The sequence below is a fragment of the Globicephala melas genome, chromosome 2 (genome assembly GCF_963455315.2).
Source record: "Globicephala melas chromosome 2, mGloMel1.2, whole genome shotgun sequence".
Taxonomy (NCBI): domain Eukaryota; kingdom Metazoa; phylum Chordata; class Mammalia; order Artiodactyla; family Delphinidae; genus Globicephala; species Globicephala melas.
Window position 1 is genome coordinate 35,394,083 of NC_083315.2, and position 22,310 is coordinate 35,416,392.

General features: G+C 48.9%; 1 protein-coding gene across 5 annotated transcripts in view; it reads right to left on the reverse strand.

The window, feature by feature from the left end:
- The window catches only part of TM6SF1 (transmembrane 6 superfamily member 1), a 28,302-nt gene extending 8,272 nt beyond the window's left edge, over positions 1-20,030 (reverse strand). Inside the window, exons 1-9 of one of the 5 annotated variants that reach the window (XM_030878500.2) lie at positions 19,847-20,030; positions 14,816-14,919; positions 12,535-12,632; positions 8,891-8,994; positions 7,028-7,110; positions 6,282-6,403; positions 4,417-4,521; positions 2,534-2,626; positions 2,213-2,332 (exon numbers count right to left, since the gene is read on the reverse strand). In XM_030878500.2, the coding sequence (XP_030734360.1) occupies positions 2,213-2,332; positions 2,534-2,626; positions 4,417-4,521; positions 6,282-6,403; positions 7,028-7,110; positions 8,891-8,994; positions 12,535-12,632; positions 14,816-14,919; positions 19,847-19,938 (921 nt within the window). In that variant the 5' untranslated portion in view covers positions 19,939-20,030. Of the gene's footprint in view, positions 1-2,212; positions 2,333-2,533; positions 2,627-4,416; positions 4,522-6,281; positions 6,404-7,027; positions 7,111-8,873; positions 8,995-12,534; positions 12,633-14,815; positions 14,920-19,846 lie in introns of those variants that run through there. The other 4 variants (XM_060293783.1, XM_060293782.1, XM_060293784.1 and 1 more) reach the window with 4 other exon arrangements.
- Positions 20,031-22,310: the final 2,280 nt, after the last annotated feature.

Genomic DNA, 22,310 nt, shown 5'->3' on the forward strand with positions numbered 1-22,310 from the left:
GGTCCAACACTTGGCCTCACTCTTGCCAGCCTCCTAGCTGATGACACTCGGTGTTCCTGCATCAGGGCCTGGTGCGGGGCAGACCAAGGTACATGGCATGCAGAGGAAGCTGGATTGTGCAGGCAGAGCACACGGGTAATGAGTAGATGTTGAACCCTGAACAATCTAATCAAGGGGCTGGTAAGAGTGGGGCGAGTGGGAGGCCCTCTGTACCCTCTAACCAGGGCACACTCCAACATCTAAACGCTTCCGCAGTCTTTTGAAGTCTATTCAGCCAGTAAAGCCCACAGCTCAGGTGTCATTGCCTCCCACTCCCAGAAGGTCCTCTAACTCCTACATGCCACGTACAAAGTCTTACTCTGCTGTAGGATTCTGGAGCATAGTTAGTTGTTTGCATGAGGAGAGGAATAACACAACAGAGAAGAATATGGGCTTTGGAGTCAGGTGGGATTTTATATCCCTCTTCTAGTAACTTTGTGACCTTAGGCAAGTAAGTACCCTGGGTCTCGGCCTGCTTATCTTTAAGTGAGGCTTTTGAAAAACTTGCAGAGATGATGCTATGTGTTCACACAGTTTCTTCTGAGGCAGACAGGAAGACCACATGTATCAGCCTCCTCTGCAGTTGGGTCGGTGCCAGGCCTGACTTCTGAAAATATCCCACATGATCTTTGCACAAGCAATAAATAAAACTTTATTTTTAACCACTGGGTATTTGCTACTCCAGCAGAGCACACAGCCTGTCTGTCTTTACACAAATAGGTAAGTAAAACACTTAGCATGGCTTGCCTTGCATGAAGTAAGGTAATGAGAGCTCAGACTATCGTAGTGGCAGTGGAGCTGTAAAAAAGTGGTGGATTTGCAAATTACTCTGGCGAGAGAACTAACCCGACCTAGTGATGGGCTACATGTAGACGGTAAGGGAATGGGAAGCGTAAAGAACTACTCCACATTTTTGACTTGAGCTGCTGGATGCCAGGAAGGGCTATTTTCAGAGATGGGGAGATGAAAGAGAAGTTGTGGGGCGGATCAGGAGTCCTATTTTAGACATTAAATCTGAGATGTCAGTAAGACACCCAAGTGAAAAGAAGGAGTTCGGAATTAAATATAAGAGTTTGGGAACAGTTTGAGCTAAAGATGGGAAATGAAAAGTCATCACCTTATAGTTGGTATTGAAAGATATGGAAATAAAGACCCACACCAAGGCCTGAGAAATAAGGTATTCAGAGGTCTGCAGAGGGTACATACTAATTCTCTTTCCTTATGTCCTTCAAGGAAAGGACAGGAACCACTACTTCTGAATACTGCATCAACTTTTTTTGATATTTATATTCTAATTCTATAGTTAAGAAGAAGTACCTCAGACTGCAAAGATTGAGCCCCGTGTATTAACCCATAAATGCTGTTACTGGTTTTAAACCCTGTAAATTCTAGTGTGTCTTTTTGCCATCATAATTATACCGTAAGTATAATTAACTGTATATGCCTAGAGTTCCTGGATGAACCTCATTTTTATGCCTGCTTAAAAAGAGCGGGACAAAGATAATGATTTTAAAAGATGAGTTCACTTGGGTTTTCTAATTTACAGTAAGAAAAGAACAAAATAATTTTCTTCCTTGTTCATAAGATCAATTTGTTTTGATAGGTTGTTATCTTATAAAAATGTGCTTTGAATGATAATTCCATAGATAATTTCATTCCCAGTTCAATGAAGTAAGCATTCACTGAACATCTACTGTAGGCCAGAGGCTTGGCTAAGTAGCAGAGGGGAGGAATGGGATGACAGGCCCAGCTTCCCAGGAGCAGAACTTTTTTAAAACCGGTTTCCCTGGTCCTGTGTAGCATAATATAGTGAACTTCTGAAATCTTAAATTCAGATAGACATCTTAATGATAACAGCTCTCAATTCTCTTTCAGTAGCTGTGGTGTTCAGAGACTGGGAAACAGCAGTGCCGCTTGCTGGGTATGTGACCTTGAACAAATCATTTAACCTTGCTGGGCCTCAGTTTCCTCATCTGTATAACTGAATGGCGCACCTACCAGATTATGAGATTTAAATAATGCAGAAATGTCTTCCAAAGAACTGTAAAGCAAAGGGCACAACATATCTAATAACTGTTCCCAACCCTAAAACACAGAGCAGAGATATTTTTTAGACACTCAACAATGACAGCCACATCCCCAATAAACTTTCTTAACATCATATTCTTAGTACCTGAGCTAGACCTCCAGCATGTATCAGTGTTATGTCAGGCATCCAGGAGCATCCAGGAACCACCAAGCCATAGAGCGCCATCACAAAGTAAGGGACGGAATAGAACAGATACGCCAGCATCTACATTGAACAGGGAAATAACGTCATCAGTAAACTAATAGTTAATCTGGCCTTACGAAAAGCACAACATTTTCATCAATTAACATTTTCGCCTTAGAAAACGTTAACTCCTATTTCCTACATGGTATCACATTTTCCCATTCTTAAAAAAAAAAAAGAAAATTAATTTTAGAAAAATTTTAGGCTTCATAACTACTTGACCTGGATTTTAGCATAAGCAGCAGGATCCTTTAGGTAGGGCTCTTGAAATTGCGTATATAATCGGCAGAGCTCAGCTGGGCAATCCAAAGCAATCTACGAACAAAAATGAATGCATTATAAAGATACAGTCACATCTGGTTCTTATGTTTGCTGATAAGGCTAAACGTGCCAGGTTTAGTCACAAGCTGCTTTCTGTTTAACAAAAGCTATTTTAGAAGCTCATCAGTAAAAAAGGAAAGAAAATAAATATTCTACAGATTTACTCTGAAGAGATTAAGTAGAGGTTAATAGTGGAGAAGGAACTGGAAACTAATGCCCTGTTCTTGGGATCTTCCGAGTATTCAGTTTAAATGTCTAGGTTTGGCTAACCAAAGCACAGCTTGCTTTAGATCATCAGTTTCACTTTTCCTGGGAATAACTCACCAACTATTCCCGGCAGGAAGAAAAGTACATTTCTATACCAAATTCATCTTAACTGTGCTTTGCAAGATTCAGAAATAGCATCCTCCTATCTCCAGTGCCTCACAGAGTAAATGGCCTTTGGGGGCAGTAAAGGATAATGATTTGAAAGTGAGGTCCTCTCTGAAGCCACCTCCTATATCCACTTTGAAAGAGGGCAGAGCAGATTTAGTCACGGCAGAGTAGACTTTAGGCCACAGAACAGACAAAGTGTCTCTCTGGCACATTACTGGGTCCCCTCTGAGTCACCTCCCTCAGGTACCATTCCTTGTGTCCTTAGCCATAAATGTTGTCCCGCCTAAATAACATGAACACGTCAGTGGCAGAGTTGGTAAAAATGGGCCCCAACCTAAAAGCCCCACCTACCAAAGGGTACACACTCGCCCATGCACACGTTTTTCTCATGTGCACAGGGTAGTGGAGATGGCTATGCAAGAAAACAGTTGGGGCTCATTTTTATTGTTGCTGTTTTTGTTCTTTTGACGTTAGGAATTACAGCAAACTAAACAAAGAATGGTTTCAGTGCTCTGTGGTCCGAGCACAGCCGATGGCCCTGCTTTCTCCTTTACTTCCCTTCCCCATGCCACTCCTATTAGCCAACTCTGCTCCAGGAAGTTTCTGATGATCCAAAGAGGGAGACAGCTCTTAAGGCTACTCACCCTGACCCAGCTAGCCGCCCCAAAACAATGAATCAGCTGCATCAGTTTACACTTGCCACTCTGCCCCCCAACTGCTGTGCAATGCCAGCAGCCTTAGAACAGTAATTGTCATTAAAGCTGAATATAATTACCCGTATAATTCTGGCTGCTCAAATTTATTGCTACTGAGAATAAACCATGCAACTGGGATATTGTGAAGGATCCTCGATCAATAAAAATAGTAAGAGCAATCACTTACTGAGCGCTTATTAGGTATAAGGCCCTCTCATTTAATCTTCAAACAGTACTGTAAGGTAGGTACTGTTATTTTACAGAGGAAGAAACTGAGGATCAAAGAGGTTAAGTGGTTTTTCCAAGGCCACACAGCTAGTAAATGGCCAGGAGTCTAACACTGTACTCTGATACCCCTTCCTCAATCCCATCTCCCTACTCCTGAGAACACATGGATGCTCTGTGCCACAGTCTGACTAGTCTTAAGTTACCACCCTTACCAAAGATACTCAAATCAGAAACATCAAAGGAACCAAGAGAATGAGACTCATGGCTAATTTTTCAGGTACAGAGCTTGTTCCAAGGACCTGAAGGAGGTGGTATGGAGCAGCCCAGAAGGGACCTACCCCTCTGGGAGGAGAGGTCTGGGGTGAGGGTAGGAGAGTCAGGAAGCAGGTCCAGGCCTCCAGGCTCTAATGGGAGGTATGTTTTGTTAGTGCACTAGGAAATCTGATTAAAAATATACTTTATGTTATTATGATCTCTTATGCTTACCAAGCCTCTAAACAGGCAAAATCCAGTTGCCAGAAGGAGACACACAACCAACATTAAATCACATGGTCTTCTCAGCAGATCTTTCGCTTGGATTTCTTGAATGACCTAAAGTAGAGTTGGTAACTAATGAGCAGGCCCAAGGTGCCAAAGAATAATCTGAGATCTACTGAAACACAGATACAATGATGATGGGTGATAAGAGAACGTTGAGGATTCAAAACCACTAGCCATGCAACAGGAAAATAATTTCTCCCCTCAAGTCTCAGTTCCTCATCTGTGAAATGAGACTGGGCCAGGTGATCTCAAAGGGCCCTTCTGGCTCTATGAGGCCATATTTCTTTTGAAAAAGCATTTTTATGATTATAAATGTAAAATATACTCATTTTTTAAAAATAAACCATTAACCCATCATACTTCTATTAACAGTTGTTATATTTTCCAGTCACATATATAGTTATATATATATATACACACACACACTGTACTACATATGTATGTATGATATATAATCTACATTTATTTTTTCACAAAATTAGGACTTAATGTATAAACAATTTTGCATTTGTTCTCTTGCCTCTCACTGTCTACCTATCAGTACTTTACCACATTATTAAAAATTCTTCTGAAACAACATCACATGGAAGTGCCATATCTCTGATTATTGGACATTTAGGCATTTTCACTGTTACACTTAATGTGATGATGAGCAACTTTGTACATAAATCTTTGACAGCATCTCTGATGATTTTCTTAGGATAGTGCCCTAGAAGTAGAATTACTAGATTAAAAAGTTAGATTTGTTAAGGTTGATAACACTGCCAGGTGGCTTTGCAGAGCGATTCTGAATTTATGTTCCTCCCAGCACTGTATGACAATGCCTATTTCTCCCCGGCCATCACTGTGTTTTAACAGTTTTTTTAAATGAACAGTCTATGTGTCTTACAACATGAACGGAACGGTGTTGATACACTGACATGGAGCCGAGTGAGGACCAAGGCTATGGTTACTGTTCGCTTACTTTTTAACAACCACCTCATTCCTCAAGAGGGTGTAAGGGAGTACCAGTTGTCAATGTGCCAAGCTGAGTTTACATAGCATGTGTCTAAATGTTTACAAATGAAGTGTCTGTAAATTAAAATGTATTTTAATGAATTCTATTGTAAGTCTTTTTGTAAAATGAAGAATCGTGTTCTGATTATCTCTAGTAACTCATATTTTCATATATCAATTTTGCTTAAAGGATCTTGCTTAAGGATCTAATACCTATGAAAGGAAGAGAAACTTAGAAAAATGTCACTAGCTTAGAAATGAAGACCTTAACAGAGTACCTGCCCGGCCAGTATTGTTTCACCTTGACCACCTTGGCTGTGAATGGAAGGGAGGTGTCTCAGAAGACGTCCTGTAGCCAGTCTCCATGTGCCTGGATCTCTTGGTAATCAGACCCTATGTCTGTGTGTGCTACCTGGAACAGCAGTATATCTCCAGCCTCCCTTTGGGGCAGTAGTGCATAGATATCTCTGAAAGAGGTGACCAGGTGCTCAGACTCCAGGCTGTTAACAGCCCCAGACAAACCTCACGCTCCACACACTAATGCGGAATCTGATGGGAAGAGCCAGTGCAACCTCTGGCACAGGAAGTTCCAAAAAGCATGGCCTGGCCAATCAAAGCAGATCTATTCACGCAGAAACAGACCGTTCTGGCCACCATAACTAAGGTGTGAACCAATGCTGCAGAATCAGCACCATCACACTGATTGAATGCTCCAAAGGCTCCATCCCTGGAGGCATGGTTCAGTCCAGTATCCAGTGGATATGAGTGAGCCCTGCGAGTCTGAGAACAGGTTACATTTAACTTAATAAAATCACCTTTGAGGGATAATTATAATTTTCTGAGGGCTGATTATAGATTCTGAAACCAGCCCAGACAGGAAGACAAGTATATGGTATGCTTAAGAAAAAAGCAGGGCAAATGCGTGTTCCATACTTCCCTATTTAAAAAAGAGAAAAAAAGAGAAAGTCAAAAGTATATCCAAACACAACATGTAGAACATCTCCCCGTCTCAAGTCATCTAAAATTTTGATATAGGCCAGACAGTATTTTTAATGAGACCAAAAACAGGTCAATTTAAAATTATTAGGTGTTTATTAACAGGCATGCCCTATCTACAGTACTTTAAAAATAGACAATATAATATCCTGATTTCTTGCATGCATAAATAACTCTTCTACATTAGCTTTCAAGAATCTTAATTTTCAAGTACATTTATCAAGTTCCCATGGTGTGTCAAGAGTTATATATAATACAAAGAGTTGTAGGAAATATTTTCACACTGAATGTAGCCACAAACACAATACTTACCCCACTAGATCCTTCTAAAAGTCAGGAAACACTGATATTAGATAGTCTAATTGTTCAGTGTATACTTCTGAAAACTGCTCAAAAGCATTTCTTAGAAGGTGAGATGGAAGGGAAAAGGAGTAATTCTGCAAAACAGCTTTTTTGGTATACTTGGAATTTCTTGGTTCTATTACAACCAAAATAGCTTCCCTATTTAAAAACAATTCCTATTGTTTCAGAAAAGGAAAGTGAACTTTAAGATAAAGTTTCTTACCTACAATGTTTCCTGGCACAAAAACAACAATGCTCATAATAATAGATCCGACCCAATATAGGCCAATGGTTCTATAACTTTCCCTGTAATGAAAAAAATCCTGACTTAACACATTTGTCTTAGAATACTATTAGTATAAGATGCTCCACAATATTATCTTTGTTCTAACTAGTAAAGTACATGAGCCAAAATGTACTGAATCAAGAGTAATAAATCAAATACAAGGAACCCTGGTGATCAAACTGCATTTCCATATGTGATATGCTATAGAACCTCTTTGTGTCCTTTTGAATAGGAAATTATGCTTGCTACACTGATCTATTAAACCATACCATGGTCATCACTATCAAAGGAGTCCTGCCTTTCACTATTACTTATGAAACTCACAGCATGAAAGTAAAAAGAAGGTTCACAGAAAATTGGATCCATATTTTAAACCATTATTAGTAGGATGTTAAGTGGACTTTCCCTGGTGTCACAGGATTTTAGCTAAAGCCCCAGAGATAAGTATAATAAGTGATACCTACCCCATGTTCTGAAGGAGCTGCTAGACACATACCCCTAATCTTAATAGGCGATGTTGACAAAAAGTGTTTGCAACTGATAACTGACAGTCACCTCCATAAGGGGCCATGAGAAATTCAAAAAGAGATTCTCTGACGGGAAAGAGAAGTGGAGAATACTGTGTGCTTCCTGCCCTGCCCTACCCCCCAGGCCACATGCATCAGATCCCAAGAGGCCCGTTCACAGTGACTGGGATTGTCAGCAGGGGGACAGACCAGAATCTTCCTCCCCAACTGGATGCTAACCGAACCACAGAAACACTGGCCCACTCCTGGCAGCAAGCAGAGCCTGAGCATTCTCAGAAATACCTGATGTGTTCCCTGGAGCTTGGGAACATTCATGAAGAGATGGGCGGGGGGGGCCTAGAAAAGTCCAGAAATTAGTTGGAACTGTCCTTGAGTGGATGACTGAGGGCATGGGAGGGGCACAGGACAGCTGGTCAAGCTGAGTTTCAACCTGGTGTGGGGCAAAATGCACGGCTTTCTCTAACCTGGAGCCAAGGGGAGGCCTGGGAAGGTAGCTGGGCTTGAGCCATCTTTTAAGGATCCCCACCCCAAAGGGCGTGCCTCCTGGGTTGCAGAGGCCCCAGCAGAAAGAAGCTGTGGGTGTACCACCATGGGCAGGAGAGTCACACAAATTCAGTCTGAGAGAGCATTGCTCATTTCAGGGATCAGTGTAATGCAGAGGTTCCTTCCTGTGGTAGGGGTCTCCAAGAACCCACACATGTGCCCCACAAGACAGAGCCAGCATGTCCTAACGGAGGCTACCAATTCCCAGAAAACAGCAATTGTCGTGTTAGACTCTGCCCCGCTTCCTTTAACCCCATGTACATACACACATGCTCCCAGAGGAGCCAGCCGCAGAGCAAGCTGAGAAGGAATCAAGGGACAGACCACGCACCCCAGCCTCAAAGCAGGCCGCTAGGCCGCTAAGCTTCAGGGGTAAGCCTGAACTGGAGGGAGAGAGAGCTCTGAACTGATAGGAGTTTGAAGTTTTGAATTACTATGTGCTGGGCTTTAATTTCTGAAAATGAGACTGCTCTTATAAGAGAACATAATCAGAAAGTTAGGGGGTCTGCCCGAGCTGTCCATCATGGCAGAGGAGAAATCCAGAGGCATATGTTCGAAAGGCAGTGACACAAGGAAAAATAAAGCCATGTCTAACTTGTCTCCACAGACCCTAGATTCATGTCCGTGTGTACCTGCCTGTGTCTGTGCCTCTCTACATCCATTTTCCTTACCTACCCGCCTACCGATTGCTAAGGTAACAAAGGCACACCCACCAGGCGAACTGACTTACTCCCAGGCTATGGCTGCCACCATCACCAGATACATCAGATAATGAGCAGAGCCATCCCAGTAGCAGATCATGTGCCCATAGGCCGTGTTCAGATACGGTTCACCCTAAGGAAAGCATTAAACAGAAGTCCACTTTAAATATGACTCAGACACTTCAACACAGAACACCAGACCTGTATTGAAAGTAAAATAAAGCAGCAGGACATCTTCGTCTGCTAAAATGAAACTATTCTTAATCCCATACAATGACATAATTGGTAGAAACATGAAAATATACATTTACCCTGGAGCCGCCAGAACTAGGGTCTGCCACACGGAGTGGAATTAAGAGAATGCCTGGCCTATGCTAGGTCAACACAGGTGTGCACAGTGATGCAAAACTGATGGCGTTACAGGCAGTCCTGGCCGCATGATGAACTCACTGAGGCCAAGTCTAATCTGTGACTAAAGGTGTTTGGCTCTGGGCAGATGGGGTGGCCAGGGAAGATCCTGCTGACCAGAGCCACTGGCTGACCTTCAAAATTCATACTGACCCAGAGGCTTGCTGGGATGAGTGTGAGGAAGGCACGCCTTTCCCCCGCCTCTGTCCCCAGTGCAGGCACAGACCGGCAGGCACTATACTCAGAGCTTCACACCCAACCCCTCGTTCAGCCTTCCCAACAACACTATGGGATAGACACGATTGACTCCATTTTACAGATGAGCAAACAGAGGTTGGAAGAGGTTACCTGACCTGCCTAAGGTCACAGAGCTAATTCCTAGCAGAAACTATACTACCAAGAAGAGCTATACTTCCGAGAAATTTTTAATTTTATAAACACAGATTATATGATGAACGACATTTCCCTTTCCCAGGTGCTTATGTTTCCAGGTGGCTACTGTACAATCACTGTCAAACTTGCCTAGGTTTTTAGTGTCATTCTGGCTCCAACTCACTTTCCTTTCTTCTTTCTCCCACATTTGTGATCTCCTGCCTTGTTTCAGATGTTTTCCTAAGATGCCTTAAATCCTTTCTACAACAAGGAACAGAGCAGATCAACCAGCCCATCAGTCAACCAACCAAGCAGGGGATTCTCTGAAGCTCTGCACTCCCCTGGGGCAAAGACTGCTCTCTGTCATCTTGCCTCAAAAATCACATCAAGTGAAAATCACAGAGGTGGAGGAAACAACGTGAGTCATACTTCAGTACCCATGCCTGGCCCACATCTTTTCTCTCTGACATGATTTGATTGGATAATACTATCCAAGTTCATGGTTTTAATCATTGATGCGTACACACCTGGCTCTCACGGCCAGTGCTGACCTCTCCTGGTGGCTTGATGGGTATCTTCAACTGTCTGGTCCGTGGGCCCTTCAAACTCACCTTACCTCCTTTAACTCATTGGCTTCCCCCTTCAACCAAGCCCCACCTGGCCTCTCTGTTTTCATGGCGACACCATTCAACTTACCCAGGTCAAAACCACAGGGTCGTTGTTCATTCCTTGTTCTCTTATGCAGTCTGTTGGCAAGTCCTATCAATTTTACCTCTATAATGTCACCCCAGGCAACCCTCCCTCTCGTCATGGCCTAGTTCAAGCCCTCAGTGCCCCTCACTGGACCTTTCCCACATGGTCTTCCTACCTCTCTCCTCTCCTTCCGATTCACCTCACCGCTGCCCTGGCTCTTGACATGTCACTCTTCTGCTCAAAAACCTGCCAAAGCTGCTGGTGGCTGCAAGACCAAGACCCACCTCCTCTTATCTGGCAGCCGGGTCCCTGAGCCTGGCCCTGCAGACCCTCCCACAGTTACACCCCAGCCCCCCATCTCATACCCTGTCTCACCACCCTCACCAGCTCAACCTCCAGGCCCTCTAGGCGGCTGCCTCCTTCCTGAAACCTCCCCGCTCTGGACTCAGTGGCCCTGCACTCTCCAGGCTTTCCTTCTGCCTCTTCGCCTGTCCCCTCACAGTCCACTTCAGAGGCTCCTGATCTTCTGGCCACGGTCTCCAAAGTTCCACCCTCGGCCCTCTCCTCTCTCCCCTCTCCTTTCCTCTCAGACCTTCAGGTACCAACTGTACTCTGATGGTCCTTGTTCTCCTCCCCGAGCTCAACAGCTGCAAAGCCCTGCCAGCTGGGACACCTGCCAGGATGTTCCTTACCCACCTCAAACTCCACACGTCCCCAGATGAACTCGGCATCATCCCTGCACACGTGTGCCCCAGGCTGGCAGTGGGGAGACATATGCTGTTTCTCCTCTCTAAGCCTCCTTTTTTTTTTTCGTTTTTGGCTGTGCCGTGCAGCTTGTGGGATCTTAGCTCCCCGACCAGGGCTGGAACCCACTCCCCCTGCAGTGGAAGCGCGGTCCTAACCACTGGACCGCCAGGGAAGTCCCTTCTCTCTAAGCCTTTGCCCACACTGTCTCTTCTCCTTGGCATGCCCTCCACCCCCTAGTCTATCTGGAAAACGTTTATCATCCACGGCCACTGCCATTTTTAAAAAAGCCGAGGGCAGCGTCACCAACTCGCTGAGGCTCCCCCGAGTGCTCCCAGAGTCAGTTCTTCCTCAGTGCGCGCTGCGCCTGGCGTGAGCCTCCGTCTCTGCACCTAGGACCATGCCATCTCACTGCCACATGAGCTCCTGGAGGGAGAAAGCAGGTCTTGTGACCCCCCCCAGTCTGCTCACCGAACATCTGTGGAACTGCATTTCCCCTTTTGTCCCTCTCCGGTTGAATAACACCAGCGTTCTTCCAAAAGCAGGAATCAGGACGGCACCTCAGCCCTTACTCTCCCCATTGCCCCCAACTCATCCCCGAGACCTACTCATTCCAGCCACCCAAGTTCTCTGAAGTCCGTCCGTCCTTCTCTACTGTCCATGCTTGGCCTCCGTCTGGGCCATCTTCATGCCCTCGCTGGCCCTGCAAAAGCCTCCTGACTGGTGTCCCAGCTTATGACATCGACCCTTCCCGTCAAGCCCATCCTTCTCAGAGCTGACTGCACTGTTCGCTGACTTAACATCTTCCCTCACATGCGGGACAAAATCCAAACTCCCTTAGCTTGCACACAAAGCTCCCCATTGTTTGAAACACAGATGAAGACTACACTTCCAGCTCTGCTCCTTATTTCCTGTGTGACCTTAAGTACGTTACTTAACCTCTCTGGGGCTGGATTCATCACACCATAAAATAAGGAAAAAGGACTAGCTCTGTCAGGTGCCAGGTAGGTCTATCATGCTGTGATGGGGGAAGGAGTGCATGTTCATCCTCACAATCAAATGGCTTTCTTAACTGCCTCAGTGTTTGGGGCTTTATACATTTAAGACTGACCTGGGCTTTCTTAGAGAAGAGTGTATTAATAACAGTAGATACACAGATACTGGATTCACTTAAAGTAACCTCATTTATATTAAATACAAGTAAAGGGGAAAGGTGGTGGGTTGGGTGTGAGGAAGGAGCTGTAAGACCAAACGCCAAGGAGAACTGCCTCCCACGATCCAATCCTAACTTTCCGCTTCACCTTCCACGTGACTAAGTGTCCTGTGTCTATGGCAGCAAATGAAATACCGTGTGTCATCCCTGCTTACACTAAACGAAAGGATTTCCATCTCGAGCAATGCTGTTGGGGTCGCAGACCCTTTAGTTCAAGGCTCGTACTCGCTACCGACCCCGTACCTCTCTCAAGTAGTATGTCATGAAGCCGTCAATGATCCCGTCCTGTTCCAGTCCTATGATGAGGTTCACCACGCTGGTAAATCCAAAAACTGCATACACTAGAGCAAAGAAAGCAGCAGTTCAAAAAGCCGTAGCTCAGGGGACGTTGCCTAAGAGCCTGGCGTTCGCCAGTAATGATTTCTTTTCCTGTTTTCCAGAAGATACTGTGGACGTTGTCAATACGGACTAGAAGAACGTACCTCCTGTGCACGCAGCTGGATCTCTGCCCGTGTCGTGGAGCTGGGAGAGGACACCCCCCGACCCAGGGAGTAGCGAGTGACAAAGTCACCCACTGACTGTCCCAGAGGATTCTACCAGCCTGCCCCACCCATCCTCCACTTCCTACACGTGGCTGCCAGGGCCACATCTGCATCCCACCTGGGTAGCGGGAACAAAACCATTAACCAGTGGCCAAGGAAGCACAGAGGTGACCCCCAGGTTTAAAACATGGACTCAAAAGAGATCATTCATCTCAATGGTTACCAAGCAGTCTGCCTCACGGTGTGTCCAACGCACTTGCTTCATCCCACACTGGAGATCCGAAAGACAGACAGTGGCTGATGTGCAAGTGACAGTGGCTTTAAGAAGAAAGGCCAGCGATTTTTTTAAAAAATGGATACGAGATGGAACCGATGAATGTTAAAGAAGGAAAGCCGTAGCATCTTAGAGAATCTCACTAAGGTTGTGAGAATCTCCTCAACGGGCTGAAAACTACCAGCAACAAACACCTTAGGAATAACACTTTTTAAACAGTGAGTGATCAAATTTAGCGTGTGGCAGTTTGTCAATAAAGCTGCACGTTCAAGTTGTAACAAATCGGTGTCAAACTATGTGATGGGCATGGACGGTAGAAAAATCTGATGATGAATATCAAAACAGCTGTGAAAAAAGAAATGGAGAGGAGAGAGGGGAAGGTTAACTCACAGAGAAGGGAAGCTGCCCTTGCCCTGAGTCTGCGTTTACCTCTTCCCCAGAAGGAGCAGAAGGCCCACGCGTGCCCGGCCCTGTAGACCCTGCCTCCCCGGGCCTCTGTGCAGGCCTCTGGTCCAGATCCCGCTGACAGCGATGAGCCATCAGGTGATCAGCCACTGCGTGTCTCCCAGGAGAGGAAGCCTTCAGCACATGCTCATTCGGCTATTCTACCAACAATCACCGATGCCAACAGGAGTGTCAGACGCTGGGTCAGAGATGGCAAGGACATTCTCTGCCCTCCAGTCTGGCCCTGTGGCTGCAGTGACAGACATGAGGACAGAGGGCTGAGGGGGTAGGAGCAAGGGTCCTCCACCCTGAGGAGTTGCGAGAGACATGAGCGCAGCTAAGCGTGGGCTCCACGGAGTGTGGAGGGAGTCGGGGGAAGACGGCAGCAGGAGACCAGCCTGCAGAGGGGGGCAGAGGCCAGATCAAAGGCAGGTGGAGTGGGGCCTTGAACTCAGACAGGCCCAGCTCATCTCCTGACCGGCTGTCAGGTCTTAGGTAAGTTACATCATTTCTCTAAGCTTCAGCATTTTTTACATGCAAGTTGGGAGAAATTGTGCGGGTCAGTGCTGTCTCACTAACTGTGACCTTGACCACGTTTCTTAGCACCCTCTGAGCCAGATTCTTCATCTGTGCAGGGAGGACATTTGTTGTGAGGATTAAATAAAATGATACTGCTAATGCGGTCAGAGTCACACGAGGCACACCACAGGTGCTCAACCAGTGGTGTTTTTATTCCTTTAACATACAAGCGTACTTGCCAGGCAGTGGTCTAAGTACTTTACAACTAGTATCTAATGTTGGTACCAACCCTCCGTGGTAAGTATTGATACTATTATTTTCCTCATTACACAAATGTGCAAACTGAGGCTCCATACGGCTACATTCCTACACGTGGCTGCCAGGGCCACATCTGCCAGGTGGAGGGCGCTGCAAACAGCAGGCTGAAGGCAGGAAGCCAGGAAGGAGCTGGTAAAAGAGCCGAGGCCAGAGGTCAGAGCATGGCTGGGCACAGGGGAGAGGAACGGAGGGGTGTCCTGCCTGGCCCTGGCAGCGACCTTCCCTCCACCAGGCTCCCAGCTGCGACAGGGTGGGGTCTGCAGCCTGGGAGAGACTTTAGCTTACAGGAGAACAAAAATACTCCCACCCTTCCCGCCGCTTTACCAGGGAGCTCAGAGTATTCACAACCACAGAGGGAAAGAGACCTCAGACCCCAGTGTTGTGCTCTTAAGTGGACACAAAGTGTTTCCCTCCCATGGAGACGTACCATAGAACAGTGGGTCCCGGGGTGGTTTCCTTTTGACCAGGACACGAGCCAACAGGGCTACCAGGAACAGGATGAGGGCAGCCACCCCTACAATTGTCCAGGAACTGCAACGACCAGAACAGGGAGGTGGTCACTTATCAAAATAAACACACTGGTGTATGGAATTCCCTGGCTATTGAATGCATTCTCTCGCAGCTCTGCCTCTGCCTATCCCTCAAGCACTGTGGAGTTCATGAAGTTTATCCGCAGCACTTGGGCCCCTCTGGGCTGCCCCTGTGACTTTCAGGGACCAGAGATACTAGGTCCTCACTCTCCTGTCATCCGGCCCACCTGGGTGAACCATGTGTCCGAGCGCCCTCTGCTGCTGTCCCGCTGCCTCTGTCCACCTGCTCCTCCAAGCCCTGTTCCCAGTGTCTGACAGGTCTAACCACTGAATCTGCCTCCTCTCTCAGGGCCAGCTGGAAATCCTCAGACCGAGCTCCAGGGAACACACAGGAGTCACAACTACATACACCTTCTCGGTGGACAAGCCACAGGCTGTGTGTATCATCAAAGGGGCCAGAGGACGAGGCCAATCCAAGGAGGGAAGAGCCTAGGCCGCGCCTAAGTCCAGAATGATGCCAGCGCCCCAACACCCAGGAAGCCAAGCCAGCATGCAACCCCATGCCCAGGAAGCCAGGGTGAGGCTAGGTTGGGCACAGCCCCTGGTCTTTCTCCTGGGAAAGGGCATGGCACCAAGGAGACTGGGGACCAAAGGCCCTCCTCAGCAGGACAGCACTAGGGCACGAGGCTTGGTGGAGTCAGCAGTCAAGGGACCTGGAGTCCAGTACCTACTCTGCCACTCCCTGTGTGACCTTAGGAACATCATGTCATTTCATCATCTGGTTTTTAATTCATTAAAAAATATATTGAGGGAAAATGCCTTGCACACCCCTATGTGCCAGGCACTGTGGATGAAAAAGAGATCCCTGTCTACATGGGGGGAACCTATCTCAATAGGCTCTGAGCTTTCTCACCCAGAAGGCTACCTCCAGTCCTAAGAGATGTTCTCTCTCTCACTCCTCCACACCAACAAGGCATCCAGTTCTAGACAAAGCACCACCTGGCCCACTCCCATGGCCTGCTACACTCCTCAGTAGCCCTTGAGAGAGGCTGCAAGCACCACTCCTTAGCCAGAGCCCTCCACACCATCACAGAGGATTTCTGGATAACGTTTGCCACATGCCCTGGGACTCCTGGAAAGTATCCTTCACAGCCCATCAATACCTACTAATATCTGAGGGACGAACTTATGCTGAAGTTCACTCCACACACCTACAGCTGGAATGGGTGCTAGGCACCAGTCAGAAATCTGCCCCTAATGTCAGAGAGGTCAGTCAGGAAGTGATCCAGCTCCTTGCAGGTAGATGGACCCCAAGGAGACTGGCCCCAGGTCCAGGAAAGCTGTGTCCCCAGCACCTGGCCCCAGGACCCACTTAAAGAGTAAAGGAGTGGGCTCTGGGCATCAGCAGCGCCCAGATTTCCAAATGCCACCCTAGACCTACAGAATCAGAATACTTCAGGGGTGGGGTATGGGAACGTGCAACCTTTTCCAAGAAACCGGGATGAGTATGCACAGAAAGTCTGCCTCGGGACCTCTTTTAAGGTGTTCAGGAATTGATGGATGAATGAGGGAGGGAAGGAAAGGAAGAGGAAGAAAGGAAGGAGAAATGGGATGGATGGATGGGTGGATGGATGGTAGATGGATGGACAGATGGATGGTAGATGGATGGACAGATGGATGGTAGATGGATGGATAGCTGGATGGATGACAGACGATGGGTGGTGGGTGGAGGGATGGATGATGGATGGTCAATGGATGAATGGATGGATGGACGGATGGACGATGGACAGTGGATGGATGGGTGGATGGACGGATGGTGAATGGATGACATAGTTCTATGACAAGAATGAGGATGACCATGTCAGTGACCAGGTAAGAGACTGAAATAGGAGGTTTCTAGCGGTACACATCAGTGGATGCTCCAGGCTCCTCCTGTAGGGATGAGACAAAGGAGGAGAGGATGGAAGAGGAAGCTAATGTGGGTCAGGAACATGATGCTGGGCTGAAGCATCCGGTGAAGAGGGAAGAGGATAGTGTGTGATGTAAGCTGACAGACATTTTAATCACAGCCTGAGACAGGTAGTGGCCAGGAGACAACTCCCATCCCTGCTCCTACCAAGGACCTAGGCTCGCAGCCAGCACCGTCACATAGCTGGTGCTCTTCTGGACTATGAGAGAGCAGTGTGAACTGGTTCACGGTGTCCTCTCACGCTCTCCACCTCTGGGGGAGGAGCAAAAAATGAAGAGAAACTGGGGCAACAGATCACCTGTGTCTCCCAGTGACAGCCAAGTGCAGGGCCTGCTCAGAACAGGGAGAAATGGATCCAGCAGGGACTCGGGGTGTGGGGGGAGGGGTAAGGGCTGCCACTAACCCAAGGGTGGAAATGTTGTTAGTCTTGGAATGTGTGTGTGTTTTGGGATGGGGGGCGGGGAGTTACTGATGCCCTTCCATGAACAGACAGCTACTGAGCGCGGTCATGTATGGGTGAGTATGAGCAGAGTGTTTGTGTGTGCGTGTGTGTTTGTGTGTGTGTGTGTGTATTTGTGTGTGACAGAGAGAGAGATCCCACCCTTTTCTGACTCCTCGACTTAATCTGATTTTTCTGTTTTTCAGGCTTTTGTAAAAGGTCTGGTGGGAAGGAAGCTTCAACTAAGTCAACTAATGCAAACTTAACGGGATAGCCCACTAGGCACGAGGCCCCGTGCTGGGCAGGACAATACTAAGGGGAGCTATGGCCTGAGAAGGTAAGTTCTGACCACAGGAAAGTAACTCTTGTGGGAAGAGCACAACCCAGCCGGGCTCAGAGGAGGGAGAGATCACATCTGCTTAGAGGGACCTGGAAGAGGAAGAGGTGGCATTTTCCTCTGGGCCATAAAGCCCAGGTGTGGCTTCAACAGTCAGCTACAGGGAGGAAGGCATCCCCGTCAGAGGGAGCAGTGTGAGCAATGGCGAGGAGGTGGGAAAGTTAAGGAGTGTCCTAGGGGCACAGAACAGTCCCGTGTGGCTGAAGCACCAGCACAGTGGGCTGCGCTGGTGGGCTGAGGCAGAAATGCACAGGGCACTGGGGCAGGAAGGGGACCTCCCGTGGGAGGCTTTGCCATGGGCTGGGCCAGAGAGGGCCAGTGCCAGGGGAACAGGAAGGAGGAAACATGCTAGCCCAGCCCGGGGAATTAGGGAGAAGGAGACAATGGGAGGGCTGGAGGGAAGGAGTGGAGAAAGAAGAGGGAGGAATCAAAAGCTACTGGGATTTTAACCTGCAGGAGGACAGGAAGAATGGTTGGAACCAATTATTCCAAACTCTGCAGGGCTTAGCAATGTGCTCAACAATACACAGCAATACATAATTCACCATGTGTTCAGTAAATGCCATCACCATCCTCCCAGTGGCTGAAGCCAAAATCTCAGTCATCCTCAGATCCTCTCCATGTCATGTGATCCTTCAACAAGCTGCACTGCCCCCCCTCCCAAATATCCCAGCACCCAGCCACATCCCTCTCCCTGCACTGCTCCCTGTTCCCCTACCTGGAAAGCTCTGTCCCCAGATCTTCCTGTGGCCACCTGCTGCAGCTCAAGTCACCTCCTCCAAGAAGCCTTCCCTGACCACCAGTCCCCCCCATCACTCTCATGTCGCCCCACTTTCTGTGCTGATGTCTATCTCAACACATGCCTCCCCAATCTCTTGCGGTCTGTTCATAGCTATTTCCCCAGCGCCAAGCATAGAATATGTACTCAATAAATATTTGCTGAACTGCCCATAATGCTATTTTAGGAGGGCAGGGTCCTCCATGCACTATATTCACAGACATGTGACATTCACTGCCCAGAGATGCTTCTTCCAGGAGTTGTGCCCCAAGACTGGGTCAGACCGAGGGCTGTCACCGCCCATGCCTAGGGAGCACTCAGTATGGATGGCTGCCATCTGGATAAGGCTGTCAGCAAGTGGTGGCCCCAGGAACGAGAGAGGAGCAAGTCACCGCCCTGTGGGCAGACACTTCTCTACAGCCTGCAGGTCTGGAGGGGGTCTGCAGCATACAGACTGATGCAATCTCCTTAGCACCAACTGCTGTGGGACACATAACAGGTTTACTTCCTCTTCCCCGCAGAGAGCAAGAAACATCAGCAGGCCCGGGGGTCTGTCTGGCACCTTTCCCACTGCTGGAGCAGGCTGGCTGCTGACTGGTGCCCATTGCTTGACCAGGGATCCCTCACAGAGGAGAGGCAGGGCTTTGAACCAAATCCATATGCGGCCTCCTTCAGCCCCACCCATTTCCTTAGCATGGAACTGCCCTGCCTCTCTGCCTCGCTGCCCATCCTACACAACACTGCGCCCTCACGGCTTTTTGGATCCCGACAATAGGATGCAAATATACGCCATTTGACAGACAGGAGAACTGAGGCCGGGCCCCACGGTTAGTGCCAAAGCCAGGCCTAGAACCCAGGTCTTTGTCTGTTCGTTCTGGGCTATTTCTGCTAGTCATTCACAACAGTTTCTAAAATTAATACGAAATGACAAGTATGCGTGTGTGCATACATGGAAACGTTCCTGAGAAATGCGAAACGAACAAGGCACAGCCTGAGATAAGACCAAGCTCCCAAGTTGTCGGTGTGTGTACCGCCCCACCCCTGCCCCTGGGCACTTGAAGGTTAGGGGCATTGCCTTATTGACCTCTGTAACCCCGGATACCTGGCACGGGGCGGGCACAGAACGGACGCCCAGCACTTGCCCCCAGAATTGCGCCGAATGTCAGGGATGCCAGCCTAAGCGAGGACCCCGGCCCGCACGACTCCGGGCGCCTCCCCTCCTCCGGCCGCCCGCCGGGAGCCCTGGAGGCCGGCGAACCGCTGCCCTGCAGTTTGCGGCTCGGCCCCCTCTGAAAAGTTGCTGGGGCTCCTGACGCGCCGACCCCCGCCGCGCGCACCCACTCACTCGTGCTGGGCCGCCAGGTGGTTGAAGACGTAGGTGACCGGGATGGCCGAGAGGGACAGCACGAAGACCCCTGTGGCCGCCGAGGCACTCATCGCCGCCGCCGCCGCGCCGCTTGCCCTTCACCGCATCCCGCGCGGGCGCCCCGCCCCAGCTTCCGGCTGCGCCCGCGCCCCTCGGCCGCGCCCTTCAAGGCGCCCCGCCCAGCGCGCCCCCCGCGCTGCGCCCTCAGCAGCGCCCCCACGGCTTGCCCGCCCGCAGCCTCCTGGTAAGCAGGGCAGGTGCACAGGCCCGGGAGGCCCCCTGCCGTCCTCCCGCCCAGGGCTGCTGGGGCTCCACCGCGAGCGCCGAGCGGCGCCGAGGAGCGGCGACAGACCCCTGACCGCGGACAGGTGTCCCCGGAGGCGCGCGCTCTGCGGGAAGGCGGCGGACCGGGAGGTGGGCGCGGGGCCCCGGCCCTGGGCGCAGCCGGGAGCTTGTCATCGACGAGAGAGGCTCTGAAGAGTGTCTGGGCCGAACTGCGGGCAGGCAGAGGGTGGAGCCAGACCCGGGGTGTCAGAGCGGGAAGAGGCCGCGAGATCATCCACGTGGGGAACCCTCGGGCCGGGGATAGGAAGGGATAAATGATCCCGAAACCTTGGAACCTCTCCACCGGAGCAACCAACAACCGGCAGCGAGCAGTGCTCCTACGCCGAGTCCGAATTCCGGTTTAAACCCCGTCTGCTCACTCACCAGATGTCGACCTTGGTTAAGTACTTAACCTCTCTGTGTCTTTTCCCTTCTCTACCAAATGGGAATAACCCACGTCAGTGTGATTGTGGGATTCGCTGAGTTAATAGGCATGAAGTGCCTGCCCAGTACTAATCAGTACACTGCTATCACCTGCAATTCCCATTTTTACTTGGAGCTGACACTCCGAGGAATACGATGATTTAAGAGACTAGAACGCTATCCATTTCTCTTACAGGTAGCGTTACTGGAAGACAGCTTACCACCAGCCAGCCTACCACCAGCCAGCCTGCCCTAGGCCATACAGAGTACAAGGAAGCCAAGGACTCTGCCCTCACACTGCTGTCAGACAGACAGACGCCCCCTCGTTACAGAGAATAATGCGGGCCAAGTCTGTCCTGGCTGCTTGACCTTGCTGCGGGGCGGCCTCAGACAGCCCCTGGGACAGAGCCTGGAGTCTTCTACTGGCTGGGAAAGGGAAGGGAAGTGAGTTTCAGAGGACAGCTCAAGCAACCAAGGAAAGCACATGTACTAAGTGACTTACACCTGCTAACAAGCTGAAGACACCAGCAGCTCGTTTTAGAGGTGAGAGAAAAGAGTGGCAAAGAGGCTCTGAGCTGCCCCAGGGCCACTCAACTTTTCAAAAGCCAGCTTTCCCAATCCCCTATCCCAGCGCTTCTTGGAGGCTTCTCAAACTCTGAGGACATAATGATAAAGCCTTGGCCCAAACTGTGACACATCCAAAGCTTCCCCAAGTGATGTCCTTACCTGTGACCTGGACATCATCCTCTTCCACAGCTACTCCTAACCTTTACCAGCTCCTTAAACTCTTTCCTCCTCCCCGAGGACAAATACCTCGTCGGAGACCCCTTCTCTCCTCCCAGCCAGTCTCCCAGGCCAGCCCAACCCCTCCATCACCAGCCAAACCTTGCCGAATCAATCTTGCCTTCTCTCTTATACCGTGAACCCCTCTAGCCACCCTGGGTCCTTCCCCTCAACCTAGACACATGCTCGTGTATGATCCAGTTTAGAAAACTGCTCCCTGGACCTGTGTGTCCTCTCCATTTGCCATCTTCTCTCTTTCCTTTCCCATCCATGCTGGGTTGTTTTTGTTATTGTTGTTTTTATCCCTTTTAAAACTTTTTTTTAACATCTTTGTTGGAGTATAATTGCTTTACAATGGTGTGTTAGTTTCTGCTTTATAACAAAGTGAATCAGCTATACATATACATACATCCCCACATCTCCCTCCCTCTTGCGTCTCCCTCTCTCCCTCCGTATCCCACCCCTCTAGGTGGTCACAAAGCACCGAGCTGATCTCCCTGTGCTATGCGGCTGCTTCCCACCAGCTATCCATTTTACATTTGGTAGTGTATATATGTCCATGCCACTCTCTCACTTCGTCCCATCCATGCTGGGTTTTAATGACCGTGTCTGTGCTAATAGATCCCATTTTATCATTCCTAGCACTGATGTCTCCCCTCAGCGCTGCTCCCTGGCATTCCACGGACACCTCACCCTCAACATGGCCAAAATGGAATTCCTCGTCTGCCGCAAGACCACTCCAGCTTTATCTCATCCGGTGGCACCACCATTCACCTGGTGATCCAGAAAACTGGCAGTCCGCATCGGTTCTGGCCAATCCCGAACTCCTATGATTACCACAGTCCTCCTGTTACTTCCCAAATATCTCTCAAGTCTGTCTCCCTATCTGTACCATTGCTGTCTCAGTTCAGGT